Source organism: Hoplias malabaricus, chromosome 12, assembly GCF_029633855.1.
Source record: "Hoplias malabaricus isolate fHopMal1 chromosome 12, fHopMal1.hap1, whole genome shotgun sequence".
Lineage (NCBI taxonomy): Eukaryota > Metazoa > Chordata > Actinopteri > Characiformes > Erythrinidae > Hoplias > Hoplias malabaricus.
This window is the reverse complement of record NC_089811.1, coordinates 18,395,577-18,423,534: the sequence shown is the minus strand read 5'-3', so window position 1 is coordinate 18,423,534 and position 27,958 is coordinate 18,395,577. Positions and strand designations below refer to the sequence as shown.

At 36.5% G+C, this 27,958-nt stretch overlaps 1 protein-coding gene across 3 annotated transcripts; it reads right to left on the bottom strand.

Annotated features, from left to right (window-relative positions):
• Positions 1-26: 26 nt before the first annotated feature.
• On the bottom strand, positions 27-27,842 carry senp7 (SUMO specific peptidase 7). Of its 3 annotated transcripts, none has more exons than XM_066686983.1 (21): positions 27,646-27,842; positions 25,092-25,243; positions 24,897-24,992; positions 24,602-24,714; positions 20,503-21,148; positions 19,797-20,049; positions 19,331-19,473; positions 14,641-14,748; positions 14,454-14,487; positions 14,132-14,329; positions 13,338-13,612; positions 12,878-13,008; positions 6,493-6,609; positions 5,957-6,076; positions 5,736-5,828; positions 3,364-3,533; positions 3,175-3,215; positions 3,054-3,097; positions 2,503-2,571; positions 1,362-1,512; positions 27-1,210 (listed from the first exon to the last, which is right to left on the bottom strand). In XM_066686983.1, exons 2-21 carry the CDS (start codon positions 25,185-25,187, stop codon positions 1,031-1,033), a joined length of 3,078 nt encoding a protein of 1,025 aa, XP_066543080.1. In that variant the 5' UTR covers positions 25,188-25,243; positions 27,646-27,842; the 3' UTR covers positions 27-1,030. The 3 variants fall into 3 exon arrangements, with proteins under 3 accessions (XP_066543080.1, XP_066543081.1, XP_066543082.1); XM_066686984.1 differs by having other exon boundaries at positions 27,657-27,842; XM_066686985.1 differs by lacking the exons at positions 24,602-24,714; positions 24,897-24,992; positions 25,092-25,243; positions 27,646-27,842 and adding an exon at positions 21,702-21,751.
• Positions 27,843-27,958: the final 116 nt, after the last annotated feature.

The following is a 27,958-nucleotide window of genomic DNA, read 5'->3' as shown; positions in this document are numbered from 1 at the left end:
TTATTTATTATACTACACTGTCATAATCATTTTAAGTGTTTAGTAAATGTGTAAGAACTGTAAACATCCAGAAGGCAAAGCCAAATATATATTGTTATGGAATACAAATACATAAATAAATAAAAGGCAGGGCATGCTAAACAGTTTACATTACACCACGGCGATCTATGATAATTAATCATATATGTACTCCACCTTGTGTGTCTAAGAATGAACACACACTATTAATCCAGCATTGTAAAACAGCCTGTGGGTCTGAAGGCTGACACCTGGCTTGGCAGATGATGGGTCAAAATTCATTACAGGTGAATGGCATTCAAGGGGAAGTCAGTTAATGCACTTACATTCAAGCTCCACATTCAAAAAAAGTTCAGCTCATGACTGCTAAATTATTATTTGAGAGGACCTACACAGCACACAGACACAAAATCGCCTTGTATACTTCAGTGAGGACTGGGCTGTTTATAAAGAAAATGTATAACAGTAACTAAACTGAGGTACTGGAATTACTGGGAAAGTGGGTGGGGTATAATCTGTCTAATCTCAGACTAAGTGTCTGATTAGCATTATCCACACACATTCACACATGCAAAGCTGCCTCCTGTCTACCTGACAACCAAATCAAAACTCCAGATGGATAACACACCCACCACTCCTACAGGAACTTTTCTTTGACAGCAAATAAACACACCAAACAAGCAAAAAAAAAAATGTATAAATCATGTTCCACCACACAAAGTCAACTTTTTCTAGCCCTATCCACACAACCACCCACCATCTGAAGGTGCCCTGGCAAAAATGCACTTGCCCTGTCTCTTATTCAAACAACTCATGAATTTTTTTGTTTACATAAATAAATAATCAAGAACTGTCACTTTCACAAAATTTTATTCACATTCTAAAATCATGTTTTGCATGTGTAACCAAGCATAAAAAAATATATAAAAAGACCTAAGACAAGGAAAAAGCCAAATTAAAGCGATAAATAAAAGTTGTTTAAAATAAGCATAATACACCTGAATGTGTCATACTACTGAACTACATTCCCCATTTCAATTCTGTCCTCTGAGCTTTCACTTCCCAGAGAGTCTTGCTGAAATCGGTAAAGGTGCAGCACCAGATCCCGAATTTCCTCCCGTTTCTCACGCACCTGTTGTCGTGGAAACCAGCACTCTAGCCTTAAGGGAAGGTCAAAGTGCACCACAGGATCCTACAATATAGAAAAGGAGAAATAAATACATATATAAATACTAAAGCAAAATATAACATATGGCAAGTGTGCCAAAAGGCAGCCTAGCAAACAACACTTGTATAGACCAGTGAGAACAACTAGACCAAAATCAGCTTTCATTGGTGTTTACCTGTAAAAAGCTCTCAGCATACTGTAGTAAATATAGGCCACAGTCGCTGCTGTTGTCCTGCAATGGGACTCGACAGTGTGAGCCCACCATCCGCTCAGCACTGAAGTCTCTCTGTCCACCTCTTTTTACCTCCCATTCAACTTGTAAATAACTGAAAACAAATTAAAAACAAGCACTGATTTACAAGTTTGGAAAAAAGAGTATTTCAACACAACTCTCAAATTCAAATCCTGAAACTATATTACCAAATTACCAACAAAAAAAACTCCTGGAGCAATTTAGTGCATATGCAGAGTACAGATTTAATGTTTCTAAAACACACAAAAATACATTTTTGAACATGTCAGTAATCAGATGATAAAGTTGGAAGGAAACGTCCAGACATGAATGGCTACTTTTTACAATGCTCAGTTATGACCTTTGTTTGGCTGGTGTAGTTACATTTTTTTGTTTGTTTGTTTCTTTTAAGTTTCTTAAGAGAAGATGGTCTCTCTCCAAACATAAGTACAGATTACAATTACAAATATTACTTATCTTTAAATTTGCTTTGCTTTTGTTAGACAATGCAAGTTATGAAAAAGAATAAAGAATACTGAGCTAGATAGCTTTTTAGTACATTTAAACCAGGGACAAGTGACCAAATATTTAAGCAATATTTAACCTACAACTTTCAGTACACTTACTGAAAATAAAAATAAGGTGTTTTAAGGAATAGAAAAATACATTTGAATTTATAAGGATCAGGATATGCTAATGTTTTTAACACAAAAGGATTGTTATAATAAAGAAATAAATGAAGTTGAACCCAGATAAGTGCAAACTATGAGAAACAAGGATAATTTCCCCTCTTTAACATTCTTTGATTTTTTTCGTTCAACATAATATGTAGAATATAAATGGCTCAAGATTGGTCCTCCTAAATAAAGACAGTGGATTGTTATTATTAAGAGATTTTTCAGATGGAGAAAAACTGGCATGACCCATGCCATAAGGCAGGAATGGACAAATTCAATGAAAGTGGATGAAATATTTGAATACGTCTTTGTTACTGTAATTGAAAAACAGATTAAAATAATAAATTAAACTAGGAAAACCAACAAATATGGTATATATTCATTTAAGCTTGACTTTAAACACTCACTCTCGTAGGAGCTTGAAAATTCGCTCGTGGACAGAAAGCTTCAGAGAATCTAGGATGAGAATACAAGGCCTGGAAGAAAATCAAAACACTTCACTTTTTATGCATTCATGAAATCATCCACATCCATATTTATTTTCAACATGGTCTCATCTAATACATAGCTTTTTAATGTTACATTAGGAGTTTCCCTGCCCTGAATATTGTGGCTAAGCCACAGTTCCATGTTGCCATTTTTATAGTCAACAGTGCTAGTGGTGTTGTATGTGTATAGGGAGGATTTACAGTATATGTGAATTTTATGAATATGTCTGTCTATCCTCATGGTATCTATCATAATTTTTATGCATATTTTAATGTTTTAAAATAGCCTTTCCAATTAAATAACATTGTGCTTATATGTGTGAAGAAAATATTTGGATATTTGGATCAGGTGCATTAAGAATAGAAAAATATTAAAGCATGCAGAGCAATTGTATACTCCAGGAAATATTTTGGTAACCCAACTACACGGGCATTACTTTATCAGACCCTGCATAAAGAATGGCACATACCTCTTACAGACAGTCTTGCGTTTGCACGTCTTTTCTGTGCAATTCTAGGGAAACAACATCAAGCTTGTCAATATATCAAAATTGAAATTAACGTCAATAAGTTCAACTTAAAGACACTTACCAGCAGACCAGAAGTAGAAATAGCCCTAGAACTGTTTTCATCTAGAGTAAAGAAAAAATGCAGATCTTTGTCTAAAATCCAATACATACAGAAGAATACACAGAATCATACATAGAATGATCACTGTAGTATGATATATGATATAGCGAATTTTCCCGATGTGGGATCAATAAAGTTAAAGTCATATACCTGAACTTTTATCTCCATCACTATTGTGCAAGCTGCCTTCTTGAATCTCACTCCCAGCCATAGAGTCTCTGGAGTTCTCTGCCCCGTCTACCACATACTGGCCCTCCCTCTCAATCATCTGTGGCTCATCCATCCCAGGGAAGCACACAACCACCAGATACCAATGAGCTCTGCCAAATTGAAATACAATGTGACTCCAGTGTTAACAAGCAGTCAAATTTGTTCAGATTTTAGGAGGTATTTCCTAAGAAAATGCATAAATTTCCAGAAAAGTTGAGACACTGGGCAAAATGTAAATAAAAACAGCGTGCATTTATGTGCAAATCATTTAAACCACCTATTTGACTGAATATAGTATAACGCAAAATTTAATATGTATTGTAAATGAGAAAGTGTAATTTTTTTAAAGATATATGCCCAAATTTTGTTTGATGCCATCTAAAAAAGTTGGGACAGGGCAACAAAAGACACTGTAATACAGAATCTCTAATCCATATATTTTTCCCCAATTTGCTATAACCCAGACCTACCATCTTCAGTTGGTTCCACACTCTTTAAATGATTGAAGGCCTATGGTATAATTTCAATAAGCAGCTGTACAGGGGAAGAATTGTTAAAGTTTCTGTGACTTACAAATTGAAGTTAGTCTTGAAAACAGGTCTTGCTTTTTTGGAACAAGGGACAACCTCCTCCATTTGACTTATTAAAACAAAGACTAAATGATATACAATCACTGGAACAATAAACATACAATCTAAAAAATATAAAGTAGAACCTTTATAAAATATTTGGGACTCTTATGACATGCTTTTTATTCCTTTCAACATATGCTAAAATGACAGAATATTAAATAAAATTGTATTTGTACAAAATTTCTTAAAATAATTCCAAACCCATCCTTCTGGCTTGCATTGGTGTACACCCTGCAAGCAGGCAGGAATAAACAGTCATCGTAAACATCTTCAGTGATGAGGAGTCGACTCATAAAGGATTGATTCTTCAACTCTTAACTGTCTGGGTGTAAGGGTCTGGGGACTGACTTTTGGCCCTTGACCCTAAGAGTTGTAGCCATTGTCTCTAGTCTGTTTGTGAGCATATTATGCAATTAATTAAACTGACAGCTCTGAACAGTGGGTAAACAATATTTAAAGAGGTTTAATCGTGCCTCTATCTGTTTATCTGGTGCTGCCCTGGTCAAATTCTGATTATTAACCTAAGGTCTGATTATTCAATAACACAAAGTCTGGAAAAATTTAAGTGGAGTCGATGAGTTGATTCTGTCAACATCAACAATGGCCTGAGCTAAAAATATTCAGACAAAGGGTTTAGGGTTTTACTTTTTGATTTCAAATCAGAAATCTGGGTATTTTCCAGTTTGCCATCTCAACAGGAAAAAATGGTTTCCCAAGTTCCTTTTTCTTATTCTGAGTTGAAAATCAAATAATACTATTTCCCTTTTTCCCCATTTTAAAATGAAAACTGATTGGGCAAAAGGTACACAGTCATTAAACCTATCAACACCATAATTGGAAACTCTGATAACATAAATTGAGTGCTTTCTGCTTTTAAAATTATATCGCATGAGCAATATTAGAAGCTGTGCAAAAAAATACACAACTGATAAAAACAACAAACTATGATTGATTTTTTTTTTAAATAATCATTTTTATTTTATCTAGTATATTGTACTTTTAATTTTATATTTAATATATTATACTGTTGGCCAAAGCAATGACAATTGAGGATTTTCATTAGTGATTTCAGCATGAGTATAAAGTTTAAATGATTTAACATGCTGTTTCTTCACAATATTTCAGACCCACAAGCAGTTTTGCCCCAGTGAGGTAAAGTTAAGCAGATAAAACACAGCACTGGCTGTTAAGGCTGGACAATAATCCATTATCTATATAATCACAATATAAAATGTTTCAAAAACAATTATATCATTTTGAATTACAATTCCAATATTTCAATATGCATTATTTACAATGCCTATCATTGACTGACGTTCATTGCAGGGCACTGTCATCAGTTCAGCGTACTCAATTTGAAATGTAGTATAAAAATATTAGTATTCACCATCAAACATAAACCTATTGGCTTTGTAATGTCACGTTTCTTGTGTATTGTTTTTCAGTGGATTTTAGACTGTTCATATCGATATCTGAATTATATTGTATCCATCAAAATTAAGAAATATATTGTGATATAAATTTTGGACTTATTGTCCAGCTCTCCTGCCAGTGTACTGTGATATTAACAAAGCAGAGGCACTAAACGACACATGTACAACATGATGAGATAGGCTTAAACGAATAAAAATAGAGCCACAATCAATCACAAACAAAGACACAAACACACACATTACTCACTCTTGATTGACAGGCACAAATAGGAAGTCTTTTTCAAAGATGTCCACATGACGTGTCCAAGTTTTTACTCGCTGGTGCCTTCTGTGCTGGGCTCTAAAACAAATATAATAATAAATGTCACATGCAGACACAAGCAAATAACTATTACAAAAATAAAAACAAAATAAAGTAGCCTCTGCTTGGTAAATGTTATCATGTTTGTTTTATTTCTACACACTTACGATGTGCTGGTGATGTCTTCATTAGCATTATCACGTCGGGTGAGCTGCTTATAGAAGAAGCTACTAAAAACATGTGATTTCCTCACTGATGCATTAGGGGCCTTCCTCACCAAAAGATACCTTCAACATGTGCAAACAAACTTCATTAGCATAGATTGCACAATTTAACTACATTCTATAAAGAAGGTATACATATTTTTAATGGTAACATATCCTTTAAATCTATATCTTCAAGCCTAAACTCTCATTTGGTTTAAAAAAAATGTCCACATCAAAAATTTGCTTTGTTTTAGTTACAGCTAGAGTATGTCTCTAATTCTTTTTTAGATAACTTCTAAACTGACTCATTCTCTAATAGGGGTACAAGCCAACAGGCTACGTATACAGTGCATGTGCAAACAAATCAAGTCTCTGGTTAACATCTGGCATCATATTTTTTGTACTGGAACTGTGCTTGGAAAAACTCAATTTCACGGAGAATTATTTGTGTATATGAGGGCCTACCATTAGGAATATGCATCAAGTAAACATCTTACTTGAGGTAGAAGTCAATGATGACATCATTGAGAAACTCCCCACTATCCAGGCACTCCAAGTCCTCAGTGGTCACAGTAATTGCTCCTTTACATGGTGGTGAAGGAAACTGAATTAACCTGAGGAATTGGAGAAAAAAAAAACCTGGAGGCTCAATTCCAAAACGTTTTGCATGAAATGCAAATAAATACAATAAGCAGTGATTTAAAAATCTACTCTAATATGTTTAAATGAAAAATTTACTGATTACAAAATACTTATTAACATCAACGTTTTTACCCATTCTGAAATCAACATTTGCGTATGTTTAAAAAAAATAAATAATAGCAAGACTTTTTTGTAGAGTGTTCACAAATATATCTTATACATGTGATGTTTAAATGGTATATCATGTTTGGTATAAATGTATTATTCAGGGGAGGATTTTGCAAAATATAAAAAAAGGTTATCCACTTTGGTCCAAAAATAATAATTAACTGTTAATTGAAATATAATTCCTTCAAGATTTCATATTTTTTTACATTTTCCCCCTATTTTCATCAAAAGGAAATTGAGAAAAATTCATGTCAACTCAAGAGTGAAAAGCAGTCAGTTATGTAGTTAGTACTACAACTATATACACAGGTGGCACGGTGGCACAGCACACAGCTCCAGGTAGTGTTGCAGTCACACAGCTCCAGAGACCTGGAGGTTGTGGGTTCAAATCCAGCTCCGGGTTACTGTCTGTGAGGAGTTTGGTGTGTTCTCCGGGTGCTCCGGTTTCCCCCCATGGTCCAAAAACACACATTGTTAGGTGGATTGGGGACTCAAAAGTGTGTGTGTGTGTGTTGCCCTGTGAAGGACTGACACCCCTTCAGGGTGTGTTCCTGTCTTGTGCCCAATGATTCCGGGTAGGCTCCGGAGATATATATATATATATATATATAAATCGATTATATATTATATATAAATAAATGTTTATATATAAGATAAGATTATATATATATATAAATAAATGTTCCCTAATGTCCACAAATTGTGAAAAAAACTGGCTTAAAGCGTTGATATATTTTGCCAAGATAGATGAAGACAGGAAGTCAACAGACATGAAAAATAAAGCATGCAAAAGATGTTATAAATCCCTCCAGTGCAAAACAGGCAACACCATCAACTTCCCTAAGCATTTGGCAAATGTGTTTATGTGTCAGAGTATGCTAATTACTTGTCTTGCCATGTGAACTCAGTGTTGCTCATGTGTTTGCATTTCCCTCACAAATAGGCTGTCATGCACGTAGCCTTTTATTTATTAGCCTTATAGCCTATATATAGCCTTATATTTATTGTGGTTACAATGAAACTGTAAAAATATTTAAAACAGAGGAGAGATTGCAGGGAAACTTGTAAATTATTAATGTTCCTCTCACCCTTTATTTTGCATAATCAGAGCTCAGCTTCCACCTCAACATCATTCAGACTACTGTGCTAGACAGACATACACAATAAAGCAAAGTCTCCAAAGAAGCCCAAATAAAAAACAGCTGTAGCTGAGTTCCATATATACAGCTGAGAAAACTGGATTCAGTAATCTGACAGAAATTTTGAACAGTTAGAAAGTTTGACAAGCCTGCTACAAATTACTTCATGTATACAGAAACACCAAAACTGTACAGTGAGACCCAAATGGTTGTTGATGCACTACTGGCATATTTTCCATTTTTTGCTTGGCTACAGACCTCCGGGCAAGCAGAGCTACAGATGTATACATGGCTGTCACCATTCAGCACATAACAGAACAATGGGAAATGCAATCTTAGTGTTGAGGCTGTGCAGTTCTTCACACAGATCATAACGCAGAGAGCTTACACAAGGTCCTAGAGAAATCAATAACATTCATGGCGAGTCGTAGCAGTAGAATTCTACATATGGCCTAGCAGAGAGGTTCTGTGAGCAGCAGAAAGTTGTCTGTGCAGTTCTGCCAGAGAGCCGTGTTATATAAGTTTTATCTTATGCCCAAGGACATTATGTCACCATTTTGGAGACAGTCAGAAGTGTACCTAAGAGTGACTTCACAGATGCTTTAAGTAGTGAGAAAGACCCCACTCTTCAGTTGGGTCTTCAGTTCTTCCTTTATCATAGAAAATACAGTACTGTGCAGAGGTTTGAGGCTCCTGAGAAAATGAGGTTGAAAGAGTTATTTATCTGACCAGAAAGAATTTATTTGCACAAAAAAAAAAAACTAGAATAAAAACTAATATCATTACTGTAAATAGTGATATTCTGTATGTGAATGTGTTGGTTTAACTTTTTCCAAATCTCTACAAATGGCAGTCTATTATTTTCTAAGGTTATCATCCAATACCTCATTTTACATAGGTTAATAAATACTTATGTTAAATCAATATTCCTGTTGATTTAACAAATTCATCTATATAATCAAAAAGAAAATAATCAAAAAAAGGTTCTTCTTCACACAGGCGCTGTGTCCAAAACTGTGCCCTATTCACTATATAGTGCACCATTTTGCAGTTCAGTCATAGTGGACCATTTAAAGTGCACTCAAACAATCACACACTGCAGTGCAAACGGTAGTGTACAACCCATGTACACTAACAGGTATCACATTACCCATAATCCACCATGTTGTCTGGTAAAAACCCACGAGGTAGTGGCCGAAATCATTCAATACCATCCTGAATTCAGTTCCCTGCAATTGTGAACTATATACTGAATAGTGAATAGGGAGCCATTTCAGACAAAGGGTAGGTCACAACATAATTACTACTTTTAAGGAAAACTTTAACTTTTACAATATTTGTTTTTGTCCCATGCTTATTGAGAAGATTTTAAATAATAATCATCTTAAGTGCCTAACGTTCTCCTAGAAAGGTTAGAAAACATGGTTGGAATCACAGGGACAGCACTATCATGGTTCAAATCTTACTTAACGCAACGTTACCAGTTCGTAAAGGTAAATGATTTATCTTCCAATTATTCTAAAGTAAGAACTGGAATTCCGCAAGGCTCTATTTTAGGACCATTATTATTTACATTTACCTCAAGGCACAATTATAAGAAATGACATTCATTTTCACCGATACGCAGACAACATGCAATTGTACATATCAGCCAAACACGATGACAAACACAGATTAAAGAAAATAGAGGACTGGGTAAAAAACGTAAGAGACTGGATGTTGCGTAACTTCCTCCTTCTAAACAGCAAAAAACAGAGGTTCTGATTCTGGGTCCAAAAGTGGCAAGAAATAAATGATCAGATTTAATATTAAATTTTCCAGTTATGCCTGGTTCAGCAGCAAAAGAATCTCAGTCATAAGATTCTATGGTCCATTCATATGGGCATTTGATCAACGCATAGGCAGTATCACTAGGACAGTTAGGACAACTAGCAAAATCTGATTTAGTCACGAAATCAGATTTGGTATACTTTTACCTGTTGTGTGAACGTAGCCTAAGATACTCGCCCGAGAGCCTCTGGTATGGCCAGCTGCCAGGAAGAATATGTTGATGCTGTTGTCTTCCCAAGTTCAGCAAACTGCGGTGGTGGATCCGCAAATGATTTCTCAGGTTTGTGCTACCTTGTCGCAATGTGCTACATAGTGTACATTTATACTTACAATTGCTTAAATGAGACACACTGATAAAGTGTATCAAAAAATAAATAAATAAACGCTGCCGACATAAGTATAAGCAGATGTGCGCTCAGCCACTCCTTACTCATTTTTCTCACCATTTGTTTAGAAATACACGTAATTGATATTCAGTTTGTTGGGATTGAAATAAAATATATGGTTGTGGTTAGCTTAAATCATTGCGGTCAGGTCAAATAATCACAATCATGTGATTATGTAATAATCGCGACAGGTCTAGTTCTATCATCACTTCATTGGCTGTCTGTTAAATTCCGTATCGATTACAAAATTCTGTATATGAATTACAAAATTAATGTATAAAGCCCTACATGGGTTCACTCCTGAATACTTACAAGATATTATTTCCTATTATGAGCCACCACAATTACTCAGATCACAGAGTACTGGACTTTTAATAGTTCCCATAATTCAGAAAGCCTCAGCTGGGAGAAGAGCTATTTCTTATAAAGCCCCCCCCCCCCCCCCCAACTCTGGAATGATCTTCCAGGAAATGTTCACAATCGCCATCTTCAGATCTAGGCTAAAAGCTCATTTGTTTAGTTTAGCTTTTGGTAGTTAAAGTTCCTCCATAAATAAAGGCGGCAAATCCAGGGGTCTATGAACAAAGAGAGACGCTGGTGCTGCCGCTTCACGCAATCACTTAGGTTTGTCAACGGTTGAGTGAAGGGATGCCAGTGTTTCAGGATGCTTCCGCATCTGTGTCTCCTTCTGGTTCTCTCCTTTGACTTAAGCTGTCATTGTCAGATCTGTGGAAGTCATTAGCCACACTCTGGAACTGTTCACCCAAACAGATCAAAATTCCATCCCTCTACCTTTTTCAGAGTAAACGACCGCCCACCTCTCCGGCTGAACACTGATGGATTACTGACTGTTGAGCTCCTACTCCATGCTCCAGCCACCACCACTTGCCTTGGACTAGCTGCCCACCCTACATTGAAGTTTTCATGGACTTCTAACTATTATTACCAGTAGATTAACCAGAGGAGAACAGGTCCCACCATTGTGAGTCTTGGTTCCTCCTAAGGTTCGTTCCTCAGCCCTGAGTGAGTTTTTGCTTGCTACTATCACCCTTGGCTTGCTCACATGGGGGATTTTTACATTCTTTACACGTCTACATTTCATGTCAAAACTTTGTCTTCACTGGAAATCTGTGAAGCTGCTTTATGACCACATCAGTTGTAAAAAGCGCTATACAAATAAATTTGATTTGATTTAAAGCTGTTGCACATTAATGTAAATACAGGCGCAACAGAGGAGTTTAACAGCATCCTTGTAAGAGAAATGAAATAAAGGGTCAAACACTATATATATTACACACACACCGCTCAAAAAACAAATAAAGGGAACACTTTAATAACACATCCTAGATCTCAATGAATGAAAATTCCAGTTAAATATATTAATTCATTACATAGTGGAATGCGCTGAAAACAGAACAACACAAAAATAATCAATGTAAATTAAAATTATTATCCCATGGAGGTCTGGATTTGGAATCATACTATATGATCATACTATATGATTAAAATAAAAGTGGAAAATCAAATTACAGGCTGATCCAACTTCAGTGGAAATCCCTCAAGACAAGTTAAAATGAGGCTCAGTAGTACCTGAGAAACTTCTGTGGGTTGTAGACACCGCCTCATGTTACCTCTAAGGGTGAGAGCACTGAGAGAATGCAAAAGTGACCAAAACATCAGCCAGAAAGGATGAGAACAGAGAAATGGTCTGTGGTCACCACCTACAGAACCACCCTTTTATAGGGGTTGTCTTGCTAATTGTCTCTCATTTCTACCTGTTGTCTGTTCCATTTGCACAACAACAGGCAAAATTGATTCACAATCAGGGTTGCATCCTAACTGGACAGGCTGATTTCACAGAAGTGTGACTGACTTGGAGTTACACTGTGTTGTTTAAGTGTTCCCTTTATTTTTTTTTAACAGTTAATATATAGCTAGCATTGTAAAGAGAAATGTGAATAAGCAGGTAGTTCAGCACGTATAACAAAGTGATGTATCTGACAAAACCCCTATTTAACACTTTAGTTTATTTTGTACAGCCAGATGAAGAAGACTAGACTTAATAAAGATCCACTAGCCTGGCAAATATTCCACAAACCCGCCTAGCCTTGCCCTTTTTGCTAAAGCATATCTGTGCAATCCGGTCTCAAGATCTTTATATTTGCCAAAGTATTCTGAATCATGATTATGCCTTTAATACCTTTAAAGCCAAAAATCTAGTATTGTGATAACACTAGTACGGTGTTGTGTTAGAGCCTACGTTATTTTTAACTTGCAAATCTGTAAAGACACAATTAACACTGGAAGATACATGTTTTGGCGCACCATGTTGCTTTTTTTCATGGCCATCTGTTACGTTTTCACATAACAATACCAAGCAACATTCTGCACCTTACATGCAGTGTAGACCAGGGTCCGACTGACAAATATGCTAAATATCTTTTAAATCTTGGTCAGTTGTTTTCATCCATTCCCCACCAATTATTGAATACTATCAAAACAAATATTGATACAACACTGGTATATATTCTCCTGCCCCATCTACTCTGGAAGATATTCATTTGATTCTATTAAGAATGAGCATATATTTACAAAAAATATAAATAATGTTTAAAGAAAAATTATGTGCTAGCACATTTTTCAAACTTAGTAGAGGTTAAATCATGCTGGGCTTGACTTGAGAATATAGTTCACAGGACCAATTAAAGTTTTAGTACCTGCGTGCAGGACCATGGTGCTTGTAGGGTGTCCACTCCGGTCCAGGTCTAGTTGCCATGGACACATTATAAGAGCCCTGACTTTGGCTGTGACACACGGTGTAGACAGTTTTTGGTTGTACATCTGCATCCTGAAATACACATATTGTTCAGTAATTGTTATTGTTATTCAAAAATTATGTGCAAAAGCCTATGTGGACAACAAACAGTACACAAAGAACAAGACAATAATAGTGGAAAACAGGTTGACAATAACATCACTGCTTGATTTTAAAATAATTTTACATAGTAATTACAAACTGTAACCAAGAATGCAACTACTTCAGCAATGTCTTGAATAGTATCTGTAAACGCGTAAACTTTATTTAAATAAAATAAAATAAAATTCTAATATTCCATTTCCAATGTGAATACAGATATACATCTATGTAACTAGACAGACCACTATGGTGTGACTCACATTTATTGGTGTTGCAGCTGTTTCTGCAGGTACTGATGCACTAATGGAGTCTTGTGAGGAAGCGCTTGTCTCTGTTCTAGGTTGTAGAAGCTGTAGCAGGTGCGTGTCTCCATTGCTATGTAGGAGCTTTATGCTTTCAGCATGTGTAAGCGGGGAAAGTAGCTCGGTGGTTTCATGTCTGAGACCGACTATGTCCATTATAGAGGCAAGCAGTGCACCCTCTATTCCTTTCAATGATTCAGAAAGACTCAGCAACAAACACACGCTGCCCTCAGCTGTAGTATCAAAAATAGCACATCAACAAACAGAAAAAGTTTACAGCATGTCAGTTTCAGTGCCCAAATAAAACAAAAGGTCCAAGTGATTTTCAATTGAAATATTCACATGCTCTTTTTCTCTGCTGCACTCAACTAAACTAACTGCTTCCCTTTACTGTTTTCTGAGAAAACGGTGGCCCACTGATGGAAGATTGTTTGCTGGATTCTCCTGCGGCCCACACCAGACCAGACCAGCTGCTCACCTCCATCTACTGCTGCCAGTCTCTGACCACTCACCATGATCAACTACACTGAAGTAGAAATGGACTCAGATTAGCAACACTGACTGATTCTTCCAATCTGATGCACTATTATTATGCCCCAAGATTGATGTTGATTGGATGATGATTTAAATGTTCTGTTCTGAAACTGTGAAGCTGCTTTGTGACAATGTCAGTTGTAAAAGGCGCTATATAAATACATTTTATTTGATTTGATTTGAATTGTAGGAAATCTATATTACATTGACGGACTGACCTGGACATGACCCTGGCTGTATGACAGACAGTTCACTGGAGAGGCGCTGTGCCTGAGATTCAGATAGCCAGAGGAGGAGTAAAGATGGAGGTGGAGTTTCATCTTGTTGTACCAAACCACTTTCCTGGACCATAAGCCCTTCCCAAACACTGTACTTGCAAACATGTGCTGTTTCTATGAAGGCTTTCACCTCTGTACCTTTATGACACAAAAAAAAAATTGAAAGCAGTATGGTTTTAAAGCAAAAGTAAATTATTATAACACCTCCAATGGACAGGCTCTCAGTACTGTAGATTTAATACAGAATCCATAAATATATTACCTTTCAATGAAATAGTGATTGTGTCATGTGTAATCTGCAAAAGACAGTAGAATATACACATATGTTACTCATGATTCTTTCTTAAAGAAAAATGTAACTCATAGGTTTTCTGATATGATATATGCATAATTTTTTCAAGTTATTGCCTTCTTTAAAATTCAAAGTCATATCAGCTCCACAACCACACCTTCATAAGCCCACTGGATAAGACACTGAGCCCACTAATGTAGAGAGAAGAAAACTGGAGTTCTATCACTGGAGATCGACTCAAAACAGGGTCCATGAAGCTGGAGGCCTGTAAAGCAGAGAAACATTTTACAAAGAACATTATTTTCAACAAAGGTTGCCAAAAAAGTACAGTCAGGGCCAAATTTTCAAATTTGTTTTTTCATAAATCCTCACATCATACCTCTATGCATTAATTTTGGCAAGTTCATTTAATCAGCTCATTTTAAATATACTTATATTTATATTTATTTCAGCTTTTCAACCTTTACATGTTACATACACTATGTTGACTGTTTCTTTAAACAGTCTGAAGTACTTCAGAAATCGACGTAATTATTTTCAGAAGCTTCTGAATGGCCAAGTGCCAAAATGGGAGCAATTATTACACCAGTGACTGTATTTCATTGCCTTGGTTTTATCCCCGATTCAATATGAATATTCAAATAACTCAGCCAAGAACTCAAAACAATATTCTGGACCTCGATAAGCTTGTTTTCTCAGTAGCATTTTTAAAACATCTAAAAGATGCAATGAGCAACTGTATAAACAACTGTATATATAAAGTTCAAGATGACAACAAATGTAGTGGCAAAGGAGCTGGACAAATCAAATACTAAGTTCTATCATAACTTGGCACTATTTTGCTAGAGCAAAATTTTTAAATGAAACTCATTAGTGGGCTGAAATTAAAAAGTAAAGAATATTAATTATATTCTTTATAAAAAAAAAAAAAGACTTTGCCATAACTGGTTGAGGAGATGGTTCCAATTAGCATGGTGAAGAAACTTGCTTTCAAATCAATGCTTCAAAAACTCAACAAGCAATAGCAGTTGCCTGGAAAGACCTTGGTCAAAATTGTCAAAAGTTTAAAAACGTGTCACTTCTCTAACACAACTTAAATACGGTCAAGTATCAATATAATAACTTATACGAGCTTGGTACTGCCCACATACTGAGCTCTTAAATCACGTTACCTCAATTATAATCATACACAAGATAATGCCAATCCATTAGAGCTTCACATAGGGCCCACCCCACACTCGTCCTACCAGCAGCCACATAATTTCTATTGTTCCAATCCTACAGCTACACCTTGAGGTTGCTTTGGCCGTTGATGATCCAATCAGCAACCAGCTATCCTTAACATCTACGGTTACTCATTGAGCCAATCACATGAGTACCCAATCCACCCACTGCATCACTAGCTCTTCATATCAGGTAGGCACCTACCCTGGTCAGTGTTTCGCTGAATTAAGCCAACAACACCTCCAGAAGGCTCAACAGTGAAGTCTGGCATCCCAGACCCACCCCATTCCAGACCAGCTTTACAGTCCTACCTCACCCTTAAGTATCAACAACCGTAGATCCACACTGGCCTAAGGCTGTACCTAGCCCCACTGGCACCGTTAATGCATGCTCAGTATCACCAGTTCCATGTGATCTTTTACGTGCTACATCACCAACCACTACAACAGTGGTTCTCCTTATCCACACCACTGACTAGACCTTTCAGCTGTTTCTTATAACTCCTTCACAGCTGCCCTTAGTTTCCGGCCCCTGATGCCAAACTGCACAAGCAGGGATGTGGCAGACTTGGCTACAAATTCCCTAACACCCATCTCCACCGGTCTAACGTGCCTGCCACCCACATTCCCTCACCTCAGCCGCCAAGTCTGCGTACTTCAGCTTCTTCCTTTCGAATGCTTCGTCTACTGCATCCTCAAATGGAACTGTTAACTCTATGAAAAAATATCCGTTTACTTTAAGAGTACAGCACCATATGTGGCCTCAGTGTAGTTAATGCAATTCACTCTGTGACCTGCAGTTATTTACCTACATCCACCCGCAATTTCCAATCTCATGCTTCGCCCCATCTACCAATATTTATAGCCTGTGCACACGTTTGAATGTGTTCACGCTCACACACAAACCTAATTTATTTACACTTTATTACTACAACCACTAGTTAATGTGTTTACCTCTAAGCAATTGCTGTACAACAAACATGCAAAAACCTTTAGCACCTGATTATTCATTCATTATCTGTAACTGCTTATCCAGTTCAGGGTCGCAGTGGGTCCAGAGCCTACCTGGAATCATTGAGCGCAAGGTGGAAATACACCTTGAAGGGAGGCACCTGATTATGTCTCCATGTATACCTGTCCTGCAACAAAGCAAACCTTACAGGCTGATACCATATGATTCAGCGTGCCAACCCCTGTACATAATCTACAACTAGGGTCTTCACCTACCCACTGTCCAAGATTTTGTGGAGAAGGAAGGACATCATAAGTGGCTCCAAGCAAAAATTTAAAACGACTTGCTTCCATCACCCACAATTCTTGCTAAGTGATTTTCTGCTTCTCTAGATTCTCCCAGTGAAGCCACTGGCTTGTTTTGCCTGTGACGCAGCTATTGCGCATGATGCCTCCTCTTCCTTATCGTGAATAAATCTAGTCATCATTTGCTTTCTCTCTGGTGATGTGGCCTTACTAAGCGCTTTCCACAAATCACCTGATCCAAGGCCCGCTCTTCCGGATTGCACTTGGCCAATCACATCCCTTAATTCTAATGAGCTCCTGGCTACCTGCACTGCCATTTGTGGGTTCCACTTCCTTCCTGCTTTTCTGTCGGCTGGTAGTCATCATGGTAATTATTCTTTATAACTGACCTGTTTCTCAGTGTTGCAAATTATTATTCCCCAACATACTCAAAATGCCATATCTGTTATTACACAAATAGGTAATTTAACTGTGATGTCCAGATGACATTATTAAACTGAGCAACACAGAAGTTCTATAACGTCAACAATAATGTTAGGCAATACATTGCAAATAAATGAAATAAGGTAGCTTTTTATTCTCTGTGCCAAAAAAGATCACTTATGTCCATGTTAAAAAAGCAAAAAAAAAAAAACCTTGACTTCGTATTAAAATGGTAGACACTAAATCTCTCCCAGCTGTATGTGTTTGTAAGAGGCACAATACAAATTATTTTGACTTGACTAGTGCTAAAAAATGCACTAGAAGAGCAACTGGGGTGCGAACAGGCAACCACTTATGCTGAAAAATGGAGATGGATGAGCATTTTTCTCACCAAACTAAGAAATGAGATTAGGCTTACTTGAAATGCACAAACTAGATCTAGTCTCAAGCTAGATTTCTGCTTATTTCCAAAAATGTTGGGACATTTTGTAAAATAAAATTAAATAAACTCGTGATTTGTTAATTCTCTTTAACCCTTATTTGAACAACAAAATTTCATTCAACTTCTTTAAAAATAAAGAAACTTTAATTTTGATGCCTGCAACATGCTACAATTTTTGGGACAGTCGTATGTTTACCAATGTGTTCAATCTTTTTTTCCTTTTAATATTACTTTTAAATAATTTGGAAACTGGGAATACCCATTTGCTGCAGTGCAATTCTTTATCGTTTTGAGCTTTACATATGTTATGTACAGTTTTCATGTGATCTACCTCGTATCATGATGTACCACTAGTAACAGATACTAAACTGGCACTCATATGTCTACTAAGCCACGCATTTTAGCACATGCAAAAATCATGCATTAACCGTCATACTGAAATAAATTTGGGACAATGCCCTGATGACAGACCTATGTCTCTCTAAAATCCCTGATACACCCCCACATCGTGACAAATGTTGGCATATGCACCTATCACTGATACTAAGAGTTGGTTCATACTAGACAGGATTAGGTCCAGAGAACTCAGAAATGTTGCTTCACAAATTTGATGTATGGCAGTATCCTTGTGAAGTAATGTTTCAAGTTGCATTTACCTGATGCAGCTGAAGATTGCTTTAAGTGACAACAGTTTTTCAAAGTACTCCAAATTCATTTGGCTATATTTATTGCAATAGTTATATGGTTTCTCAGGTGTCCTTGCTACATGGGTAAATCTTATTAGCTGGGTTTTATTTTATTTTGCTTCTTTGTAATTAAATCCCAATTGTTCAATTGATTATTTTCTCATTTATCATGATTGACATTTTTGAAAAGGTATTTAGGTAGTTCTGTTTATTTTAATACACCCTAAAAAATGTAAAAATGATGGTCAACCTCAATGTATTTTCGAATGAAAATAAAGGTTGAATGATTGATTAACATGTATTGTGATTTCCCCATGTTCCTGAATCTCATAAGGTAGAGAGCTAAAACCTAAATTCTTTGTAATCTTGAGTAGAAAATATTTATTTTAAAAGTTTTTCTGACAATAAATCATTCATCGTAACTTGCAAAGACTAAGTCTTTGATGGCAGCCCTTTTTTACTCTTATATTCACTTGGTTATTGTTGAATGTTTCCAGATTTTGTTACTTGAATCTTCTATATAATGTGTTCCTTGTTCAGATTCTTGATTCTTGTTAACAATCTTTTTAATTGCATTTTGGAAAAGGTTTGTAAATGTAAACTTTTTTTTGTTGTTACTGCAAAGAAGAAAAAAAAAAAGAAAAAAAAAGTGCTTCTATATTTAACAAATACATACAGTGAAAACACACACACACACACACACACACACACACACACACACACACACACAAGGAGCAGGCATCCCAGAGGGGATACATAAATTGTTTTCCTTAAACAAACACAAATTTGTATATATTGTATGTTTGAAAGGCCCACCTGGATTTGCATTTCTGAGATATGAGTGTTCTTTTTTCTCTCGCAAGTGAAGGCAAATATCTGTGAATCTTTAGCTCCCTCTAGAGTTTGAAGCTGTGATGTATTTCTATCTTCCTCCTCGTCCTCCTCACTGGAAAGAACAACTGAGAGAAGGAATGGAGATAAAAGAGAGAGAGATACTAGGAGGAGACAATTATCATTCCCAAAAAGCCTTAAGCAGAGCAATCTTAATAATGTTACAGTGACTACACACGCATGTCATACATGGAGATATACCAATGCAACAGCAGCAGAGTGCTATAGGTGTTGATCAGTCACAGTATTTTAATGAACATTTTCAACAATTATTCTTCTGGAAGAGAAACTGCAGGCAAAAAATAATACAGATCTATGAGTAAATTACAATGCCATAACTGTCAGTACTATCAGTTATTTAGGATTGACTGTCTGGGTCTCACTTACTTACTTGGTTCAGGTGAATGTAGTTTAGTGACATTTTGAGATTCAACATCTGAGCTCTGCAGCTGGCTGCACTTGGCTGGTATTTCTCCTTCAGGCAATACCTTTTCCATCTGATCTCCAACTGCCCCAAGAGATAGGCGTAGGACACTCCCTCTTGCCCTTACGACCTCCTCTATCAATTCCCCATTACGCTGTATACTGGCTAACATTTCTTGATCATTCTTTCTGTTTTCTTCTTGAATTTTCTCACTTCTTAGCTACAGAAACAAAAGACAAAGAAAATCAACAGTCTAATACCACTCAGAGCATTTTACAGTCTTCAAAAACTGTCAGTATTAATTCCCCAAAAAATACCCCAAAATATGTATTTCATTATCTCAATTTAAAGCTGTTATATATATATATATATATATATATATATATATATATATATATATATATATATATATATATATATATATATATATATATATATACAGCTTTAAATTGAGATTGTATATTCATTATATATACATATATAATATCAGCATGTAGCAGTAATAAGGGTAGCATGCAGGCAGAAATGTGCTCTGTCATACCTGAACAATGAAGAGTGGATAAGCTATGAAGGGCTTTTATCATTTTGTTATATCATAAAATAAACTGCTTGTATATCATAAAAATAAACGGAATGAATGCCGGTAACACCATGAGAGTGAAAGAGACATCACCTGGGTGGAATGTATTTCACTACTCAGTTTATGCTGGGGACTTGACTGCAGTAGTGAACACATGTCTTTCTCAGTCTCAATGACAGTGCACTCAGAAATCTGCTCTGTGTTATTCTGTTCATCAACAGGGATGTTGTTTTCTTCAGACTGAAGTATAACAGAACTTGTAGACTTTGCAGTGTTATATTCCTCAACTGGGGATGATTCATATTCTTCAGTGTGAGATTCAGAGTCTATCTGTCTGTGTATTGACATATGTGGAGAAACAGATCCATCAAATGAATTGTAAGAACACAATTCCTTCTCATCAGAAGAGGTGGGCTCTGTTTTTTTCAGTGATGTGTTTCTTCTTTGTCGTTTTGAAAGTGGAGATCCGATTCCTTTCAATGGTGATGTTTTGGTTTTCTCTGTAGATGCTGATTCAGTCCCTCTGAAGAATGGTGAGTTTATATGTTCCCTATGAGCTTGACTAGCTCTCCTCTGCTCTATGTTTTCTGCTGAGATTCCTCTACCACTACAGCGCTCCTTAGCTCCTCTTTTAACTTCAGTTTGGCATTTCTTTTTAGACTCAAGACCACAACTACTCAAGTACATCTGCCCTTCTTCAGTGTGGAAGACATCTTTTAAAATCACCTTTACTTGTCGCCTAAAAACATAAATGTTATACAAATGTATTATTATATTGGTCTGGGTCAGACATATCCCTCTAACATTCAAACAACAAAGCAATACTAAAGCATAATATAATCAATATACAGGTGCTGGTCATAAAATTAGAATATCAAGAAAAAGTTAATGTATTTCAGTAATTCCAGTCAAAAAGTGAAACTTGTATATTATACTCATTCATTACACACAGTGATATATTTCAAGTGTTTATTTCATTTAATTTGATGATTATAACTGAAAACTAATGAAAACCCAAAATTCAGTATCTCAGAAAATTAGAATATTACTTAAGACCATTACAAACAAAATGATTTTTAGAAATGCTGGCCAACTGAAAAGTATGAACATGAAAAGTACGAGCATGAACAGCACTCAATACTTAGCTGGGGCTCCTTTTGCCTAAATTACTGCAGCAATGCTAAACCTGAAATAAATCAACTTTTTCATGATATTCTAATTTTATGACTAGCACCTGCATACCTTGACAATACATCATACGCCATAAAAAGTAACTTTAAATGTACACTTACAAGACACATTGATCCATAAACATTTTTCACCTTCAGAGCAGAATAACAAAATATCACGTCTGAACTGCTGTTTATTTATTTAAGAGTAAAACCCCAGCCTGTTTATCTAGCTATGCCAGTAAACACGCATAGAAGGAAGAGGCAGATGCTGAGTGAAAGATAACCAGACTGTGAGTGGACATGTGCATATATTTCTATCCTCAACAGCTCAATAATTATGTTTTAGAGTGAATGGGGACAAAGACAATAGAAAAAAGAAAGAAGAAAAGAAGAAACACAGAAGAAAGAAAAAAAAAACTAAGAGGCAAATTCATTCATTCATTCATTATCTGTAACCGCTTATCCAATTCAGGGTCGCGGTGGGTCCAGAGCCCACCTGGAATCATTGGGCGCAAGGCGGGAACACACCCAGGAGGGGGCGCCAGTTAAGAGGCAAATATTTAGTCAAAATATATTCACATAATTTCACTGAAGACACATTATCCTATATATGAAAATGTGGTGCATCAATTCATTAAAAGGCACAGTTTAGTGTTTGTGCATCTCAGAGAAAAATGTTGTAAGCACTGATGAACATCTTGCTTCATACCTTCATTTTACTGTTTGATTGAAAGTGATTACTATACATAATAGTACAATTATATATTGTGTAAATGGAATTTCTAATTAGTAGACTTTGCAGAGGCACTCAACTTAACTCAACTCATTCTCTTTAGTATGGAAACTGGATTCTGTTCCATCAAGAGAACATGATTCATCCTCATCAGTAGAGATGAGCCACATAGTTTACAAATAGGCAGTTTGCAAACTAACATCATGTTAATGCTTAAACTGCAGATGGATGCACTATCACATGCTTTAATAAAGCCTGTGGTTTGTGTTGTTTACAGAATAAAAATAACAATTTCACATAAACCACAAATAGTTTGTATCAAATGGCAAAAGTGAAAGAGGAAGATGCAAGAATTTGACTGCAGGTTTGCAAGCTGTCTTCTGCAGAAAGGACACGACTGAAGACACACTTTGTGCTTGACACACAGCTGTTTCTTACAACTGCTGTTTTAAATCACAAATACACAGCCACAACACCATCAGAACTATGCCAAACAAAATACTCACTTTCAACCTTTTATTTGCTAGTTTCCAACCTAAATGAAGCAGCGGGTGCCAGTATATAACAGCTGCATCATTAAAGATGAAAAGGTAAAACTGACTTGATTGTGCAACTTATGAGAAGCGATAATTGTATTACAAGGTAATTGAATCTCCAAACCTCAAAAGGACATTCTCCTGGTAAGGGGGAATCTCCAACCTGTAAGAACAGGCTTTGCCATTTTCCATTTTGAACCAATGCTCAACCATAAACGCAAGCCAAGTTTACATACAACCTCTGGGGAGTTGATAGGTGTCTCTCAAGATTCAGGTTTGGGGTCCACTGGGTCCAAGGCATCCCTTCCTTTAAGGCAACCCTGTCTTTAGCAGGTAGAGTTTGATCCATGGTGCAGAGCAAAGACCATACATATATCACCTCCTGCAAGTTGATGGTTGTTTCTCAGCAAACAAGGGTTCTGCGTAGTGTGAAATATCCCCATATAAAGTGCAAGGCTACCCTTTTGGGATCCATAGGACACAAGGCACCCCCTCCCTTAAGTGTAAGTCTGGCCTGTCCCACCAATCTGGAGTTTCGTAGCCATAGGCATCACTTTTGAGTTTTTGATTACTTTGTGTTCTCGGGGAGAAGGTCTGAATAAGTAAAGCAGACCAGTAGTTCCCTCATGACACTTTCACCATCTACCAAACATAATATATACTAAACATAAAACAAAAGTACAAAGATTCAGGAAATCTGGAGAAATCACTGTCACAATGTGCATGATCGTTGAACCCCACATTAAACAGTCCACTTCTGTATGTACCTGAAACTCTAATACACAATGAGAAATACATACATAAACTATAGGCAGTAAATACACAGTTAATTTAGCTTACGTTCTTCTCATATATTCTGAAAGATTATATGTGCTGTAGTCAGAAGACTGATTTCCTCAATTGAATCCATCCATCGTAGTGAACACACAAACACGTGAGCAATTTTTAGCCATTCAAATTAGAGGCAGCGAGCATGCTCACACAACCCAACCAGCAGGCAGCCAACCATAGCACCAAGGGAGCAGCTTGAGGGTTAACATTGCTCAAGGGCTCTTGAAAATTTCCTGCTGACCCTGGAAATTCAGCGCCACTCTGGTCTCAAGCTCACCCCTCTAACCTTACCATCATGGCTGCCCTTTGTCATCAGTGTTATTAATTATAATTGCAAAACTCCACATTAAAAATAGCACTGAGGAACCACTGACAGAGGCATATACTGGGATTTTACAGAGACAAAGTATGGCATCAAACAGTGTCTTTTCCCAGGAGGTCTATGGTTTCAGGAAGACAATGACAGGCCCCGTTTTACAACAACGTGGTTTTGCAGACACAGAGTACCTATATTTGATAGGTCACCTTGCAGTCCACACCTGTATCATGAAGATAAAAATCAGACAACCGTAACAAATTTGGCAAGTCTTGTTTTTACCATTTTTCAGTAAATAAATAAATTCCAAGAGAATTTACAGAGAATTAACAACAACAACAAAATCCACTTTCCAAATATAAGCGTTTGTAAATAAACTAAGCAATGTGTATGTATTTATGTCAACTCAGGTACACCATTGATATTTAAAATGAGTTCTTTGACCAAATATGTCAGACAGTCTCACAGAAATTAGTAACAGAAACTGAACCCTCTTACACTAGCAGGCAAACAAAACAAAAAAACATAATTTAAAAGATGTAATAAGTCTAGTCTTATGTATGAGAATAAGAGTGTTATTAAGATCAATTTGGTTAATAATTACCTTTGAATTTCCAACTTTAGATCACAATGGTCATGATCTGCACTTTGGCCCCAAATGTGATGACGATTTTTCAGACAGGGTCCTCTATTGGAAGCCAGTTGTGACCAGTGGATCTAAACCATGCACATAAAACATAAATATCACAGGTGACATGGAGAGAAACATCAGCAATAGGTAGCAAACAGAGTCTGTAAGTAAAATTTTAAAAAGACACAGCAAATATTCTTAAGGTAGACTAGCGTTCTATAATTTTTACCTGAATCTCTCTGCAATCATTCATTCTATCCATACTCACTTTGGTGCACTTTCTTGCCAATTTAGCCACTTCTCCATCGGCACATTCATCTTCACAAGAAACTCTAGACTTTGGAATTTTATAAGGATCTCCACTCTGAGACAAAACACATACACAAATTTCCAGCTAGTGTCAACTCAACATTACTTAAAGTTTAAAGCATATTTAAATTGCAGGTGTGTAAGTGGTGCATACCCGGCGGTTGTCCAGTTTTCCCATGGCTGTTATAGTCAGTGCTCTCCTGCGGTCCAGCGGCACTTTTCCCATAGTCCGATTTTTTTCAAGTGCCATGGTAGAACACAGGAACAGTGATAAAGCCCTTTTCGGACAGTATTGTTTTGTTTCCTCTGGAATGGGATAATGTAATTAATACCAGAGTGTATCATTGATTTTAGTCCAAATAGACCATTTCAGTTTTTCTGGAGTGTGCGCTACCAATTCAGGAAAGCTTCTAGACTGATATACTACTGTGTATCCTATTCATTAATGTACTACCATTACACAGCTTTAGGCAGCAGTTATATTAATGTGTAAAGGATTATGAGTGCCTTTTGCCATCATATCTCTCACTCTTAGGAAGGATTAGAAGATAAGTTGGTTGAGGGCAGGATCTTTATGTTTCATAGGCGTTTCTATAAACAGTAGTGTCAGTTTAAAAACACCATTAGCTTTCCAGTGTTTGGTCTGGTGTCAATGAGTAAATTAAGCAGCCACTTCCATCACTGTTACCTCATTCTTTCTTATCCTGTGCATACCCATCATAAACATTACTGGCATACTGTGATAACATGAAATTACCCCCTCTATCTTAATCTAATCCTGTCCAAATAGGGTTAAAGCACACAGATATAAATGTTATACTTTTTTATATACTTTGAACATTGGGACTTCCATTGATAAAAACAAATTCAGTTCAAAATAATGTTTGCACCTTTTATACAAGACATGCTTTATGATCGTTGTACAACTGCACAGCAAAAATTGATCCCTGCACTTAATCTGTGTTAATGAACACACTAGTGAATAGGGGCAGTGAACACACACACTCGGACCAGCAGACAGCCATCCTAGATATCTGGGGAGCAGTTTTGGGGTTAGGTGCCTTGCTCAAGGGCACTTCAGCTATGAATATTTCCAAAGGTTGTGGGGATCAAACCAACAACATTCTGATACCAAGACCGCTCCTCTATCAATTAGGCAATGGCTGCCCCATGTTATTAATACTGTTATTATCACAAAGGGTGGTATCACTGGTTCTTTTTTCACCCTTTTCACAGAGTGAAGTAATTAGGTAAAAACAAAGGTTGTACTATTGTATCATTACTTTTATATCCATCATAATGTGAAGAATCCAAAAGAGTCCACAAGATACTTTTCTCAAGAGAAATTGGAAATGACAATGGTAAATAAATCTGCAATACACTACAGCTTCGTTTTCCCCCTCTGAGGGTTCTTAATAAAGAAAATGTGTGGTTATATCTTCATAAGGTATGTAAACAAGGCTAGTGAAGCTAATTTAATCAGAACTCAAGTTAACAGTCCTGTTCACACCCATATTTTAAGAATTCATGTCATCAGGGGATTGCTAATGACAGGATTGGTGTGGGGGAAACTGGCCTACTATTTAAATAAAAAGGTAGACAACTGAGCAAAACTACTTTCATCCAAAACCTGTCATCTGGTAAAGAGTCTTAAATGCTTATCGTGAATTTATGTACTAAAACAACGACTTATGAGTACCAAATTGGTTTCTACTGCTAAAACATTTAACCTGTAACTCAAAAAAATGTAAAACGAAATTTGTTAAGCTTTTTTCTTCCCATTTAAACCCATTAGTAGGAAACAGCTTAACTGTGGCATATTGTACTAAAATGACCTAGGAACACCCAACTTTTCTCAATTACTAAATTATTAAATACTCTCTACTGCTGAACTCAAACTGCAAGAAAAAAATACATGTTTATTTTCCTTCCATTTAAACCCACAATAAGGAAACAGCTTAACGTAGCTTAATGTACTAAAGCAACAACATTGGAACACTACCCTTTTTTCAATGACTACTGATCATAAGTAAGTTGAAATAAGTTTTTCATGTATAAGTGCATGAAAAAAATAATAGTATACTTACGCCACGTTAGTAATGTGTTTAAATGGGAAGAAAAAAGCTTAACTTTTTTTTTTTCATTTCCAGTTTGGGTTACAGGGTAATTGTTTCAGCAGTAGAGAGCACTTATGATTAACAGTAGATTGAGAAAAACGTTGGTGCTGCTAGGTCGTTATTTTAGTACAATAAGCCACGTTAAGCTTTTTTCACGTTAAGCGTTTTAGACTATCCTGGTTAAAAGAAAAATCCAACTAACCTTATTTGCCTCTGATTATATTATAGAGAACAGAAGTACTTTGAATTAATGAGAGAACAGATATCGCACGTTATATCAACGCGGTAAAGTCGACTTCTAAATCGGAAAGCTATATATATTACACTTTTTATATATACACAATACTGCTGCTATTTCGCTTGTCTCCGTTTTTACGATATTCCTCGTGTTGCGAACGGCTATAACAACGTTCTAATCTCCAGTCGACTTCAGATCGGTTTGCTAAACATTACCATTACTTGAAAATACTACTTTTGCTACACTATAATGCTTAGTTTTTCAAAACAATCAAGTAGTGTAACTTTATGCCCAAACCAGCTAACACTGTTCACACTGGGTCGAAAAAGTAGCATCTGAAATAAGTATATTACCTTCTACTCACTTTGCAAACAACCCGCCCGCTATAATTTAAAGAACATGATGAAAATAAGACACCACCAGCCTGGTAGATATTAATAACAGAAAATATTCACGACTGCAGGAGGAACACATGAATGATCCGAAATTATTCCCGAATGAAAACTTCCTCTGTAAACCGGACGTAGTGTCATTAGCTGCCTCTTCTGAAAACGACCATGATTGTATAACTGCATACTGTGATATCGCCATCTAGTGGAGGACACCTCAGCTCTGCGCCTCGATTCCCGCGCTAATCTAACAGGTGTTACCCCTGTAACAAAATGA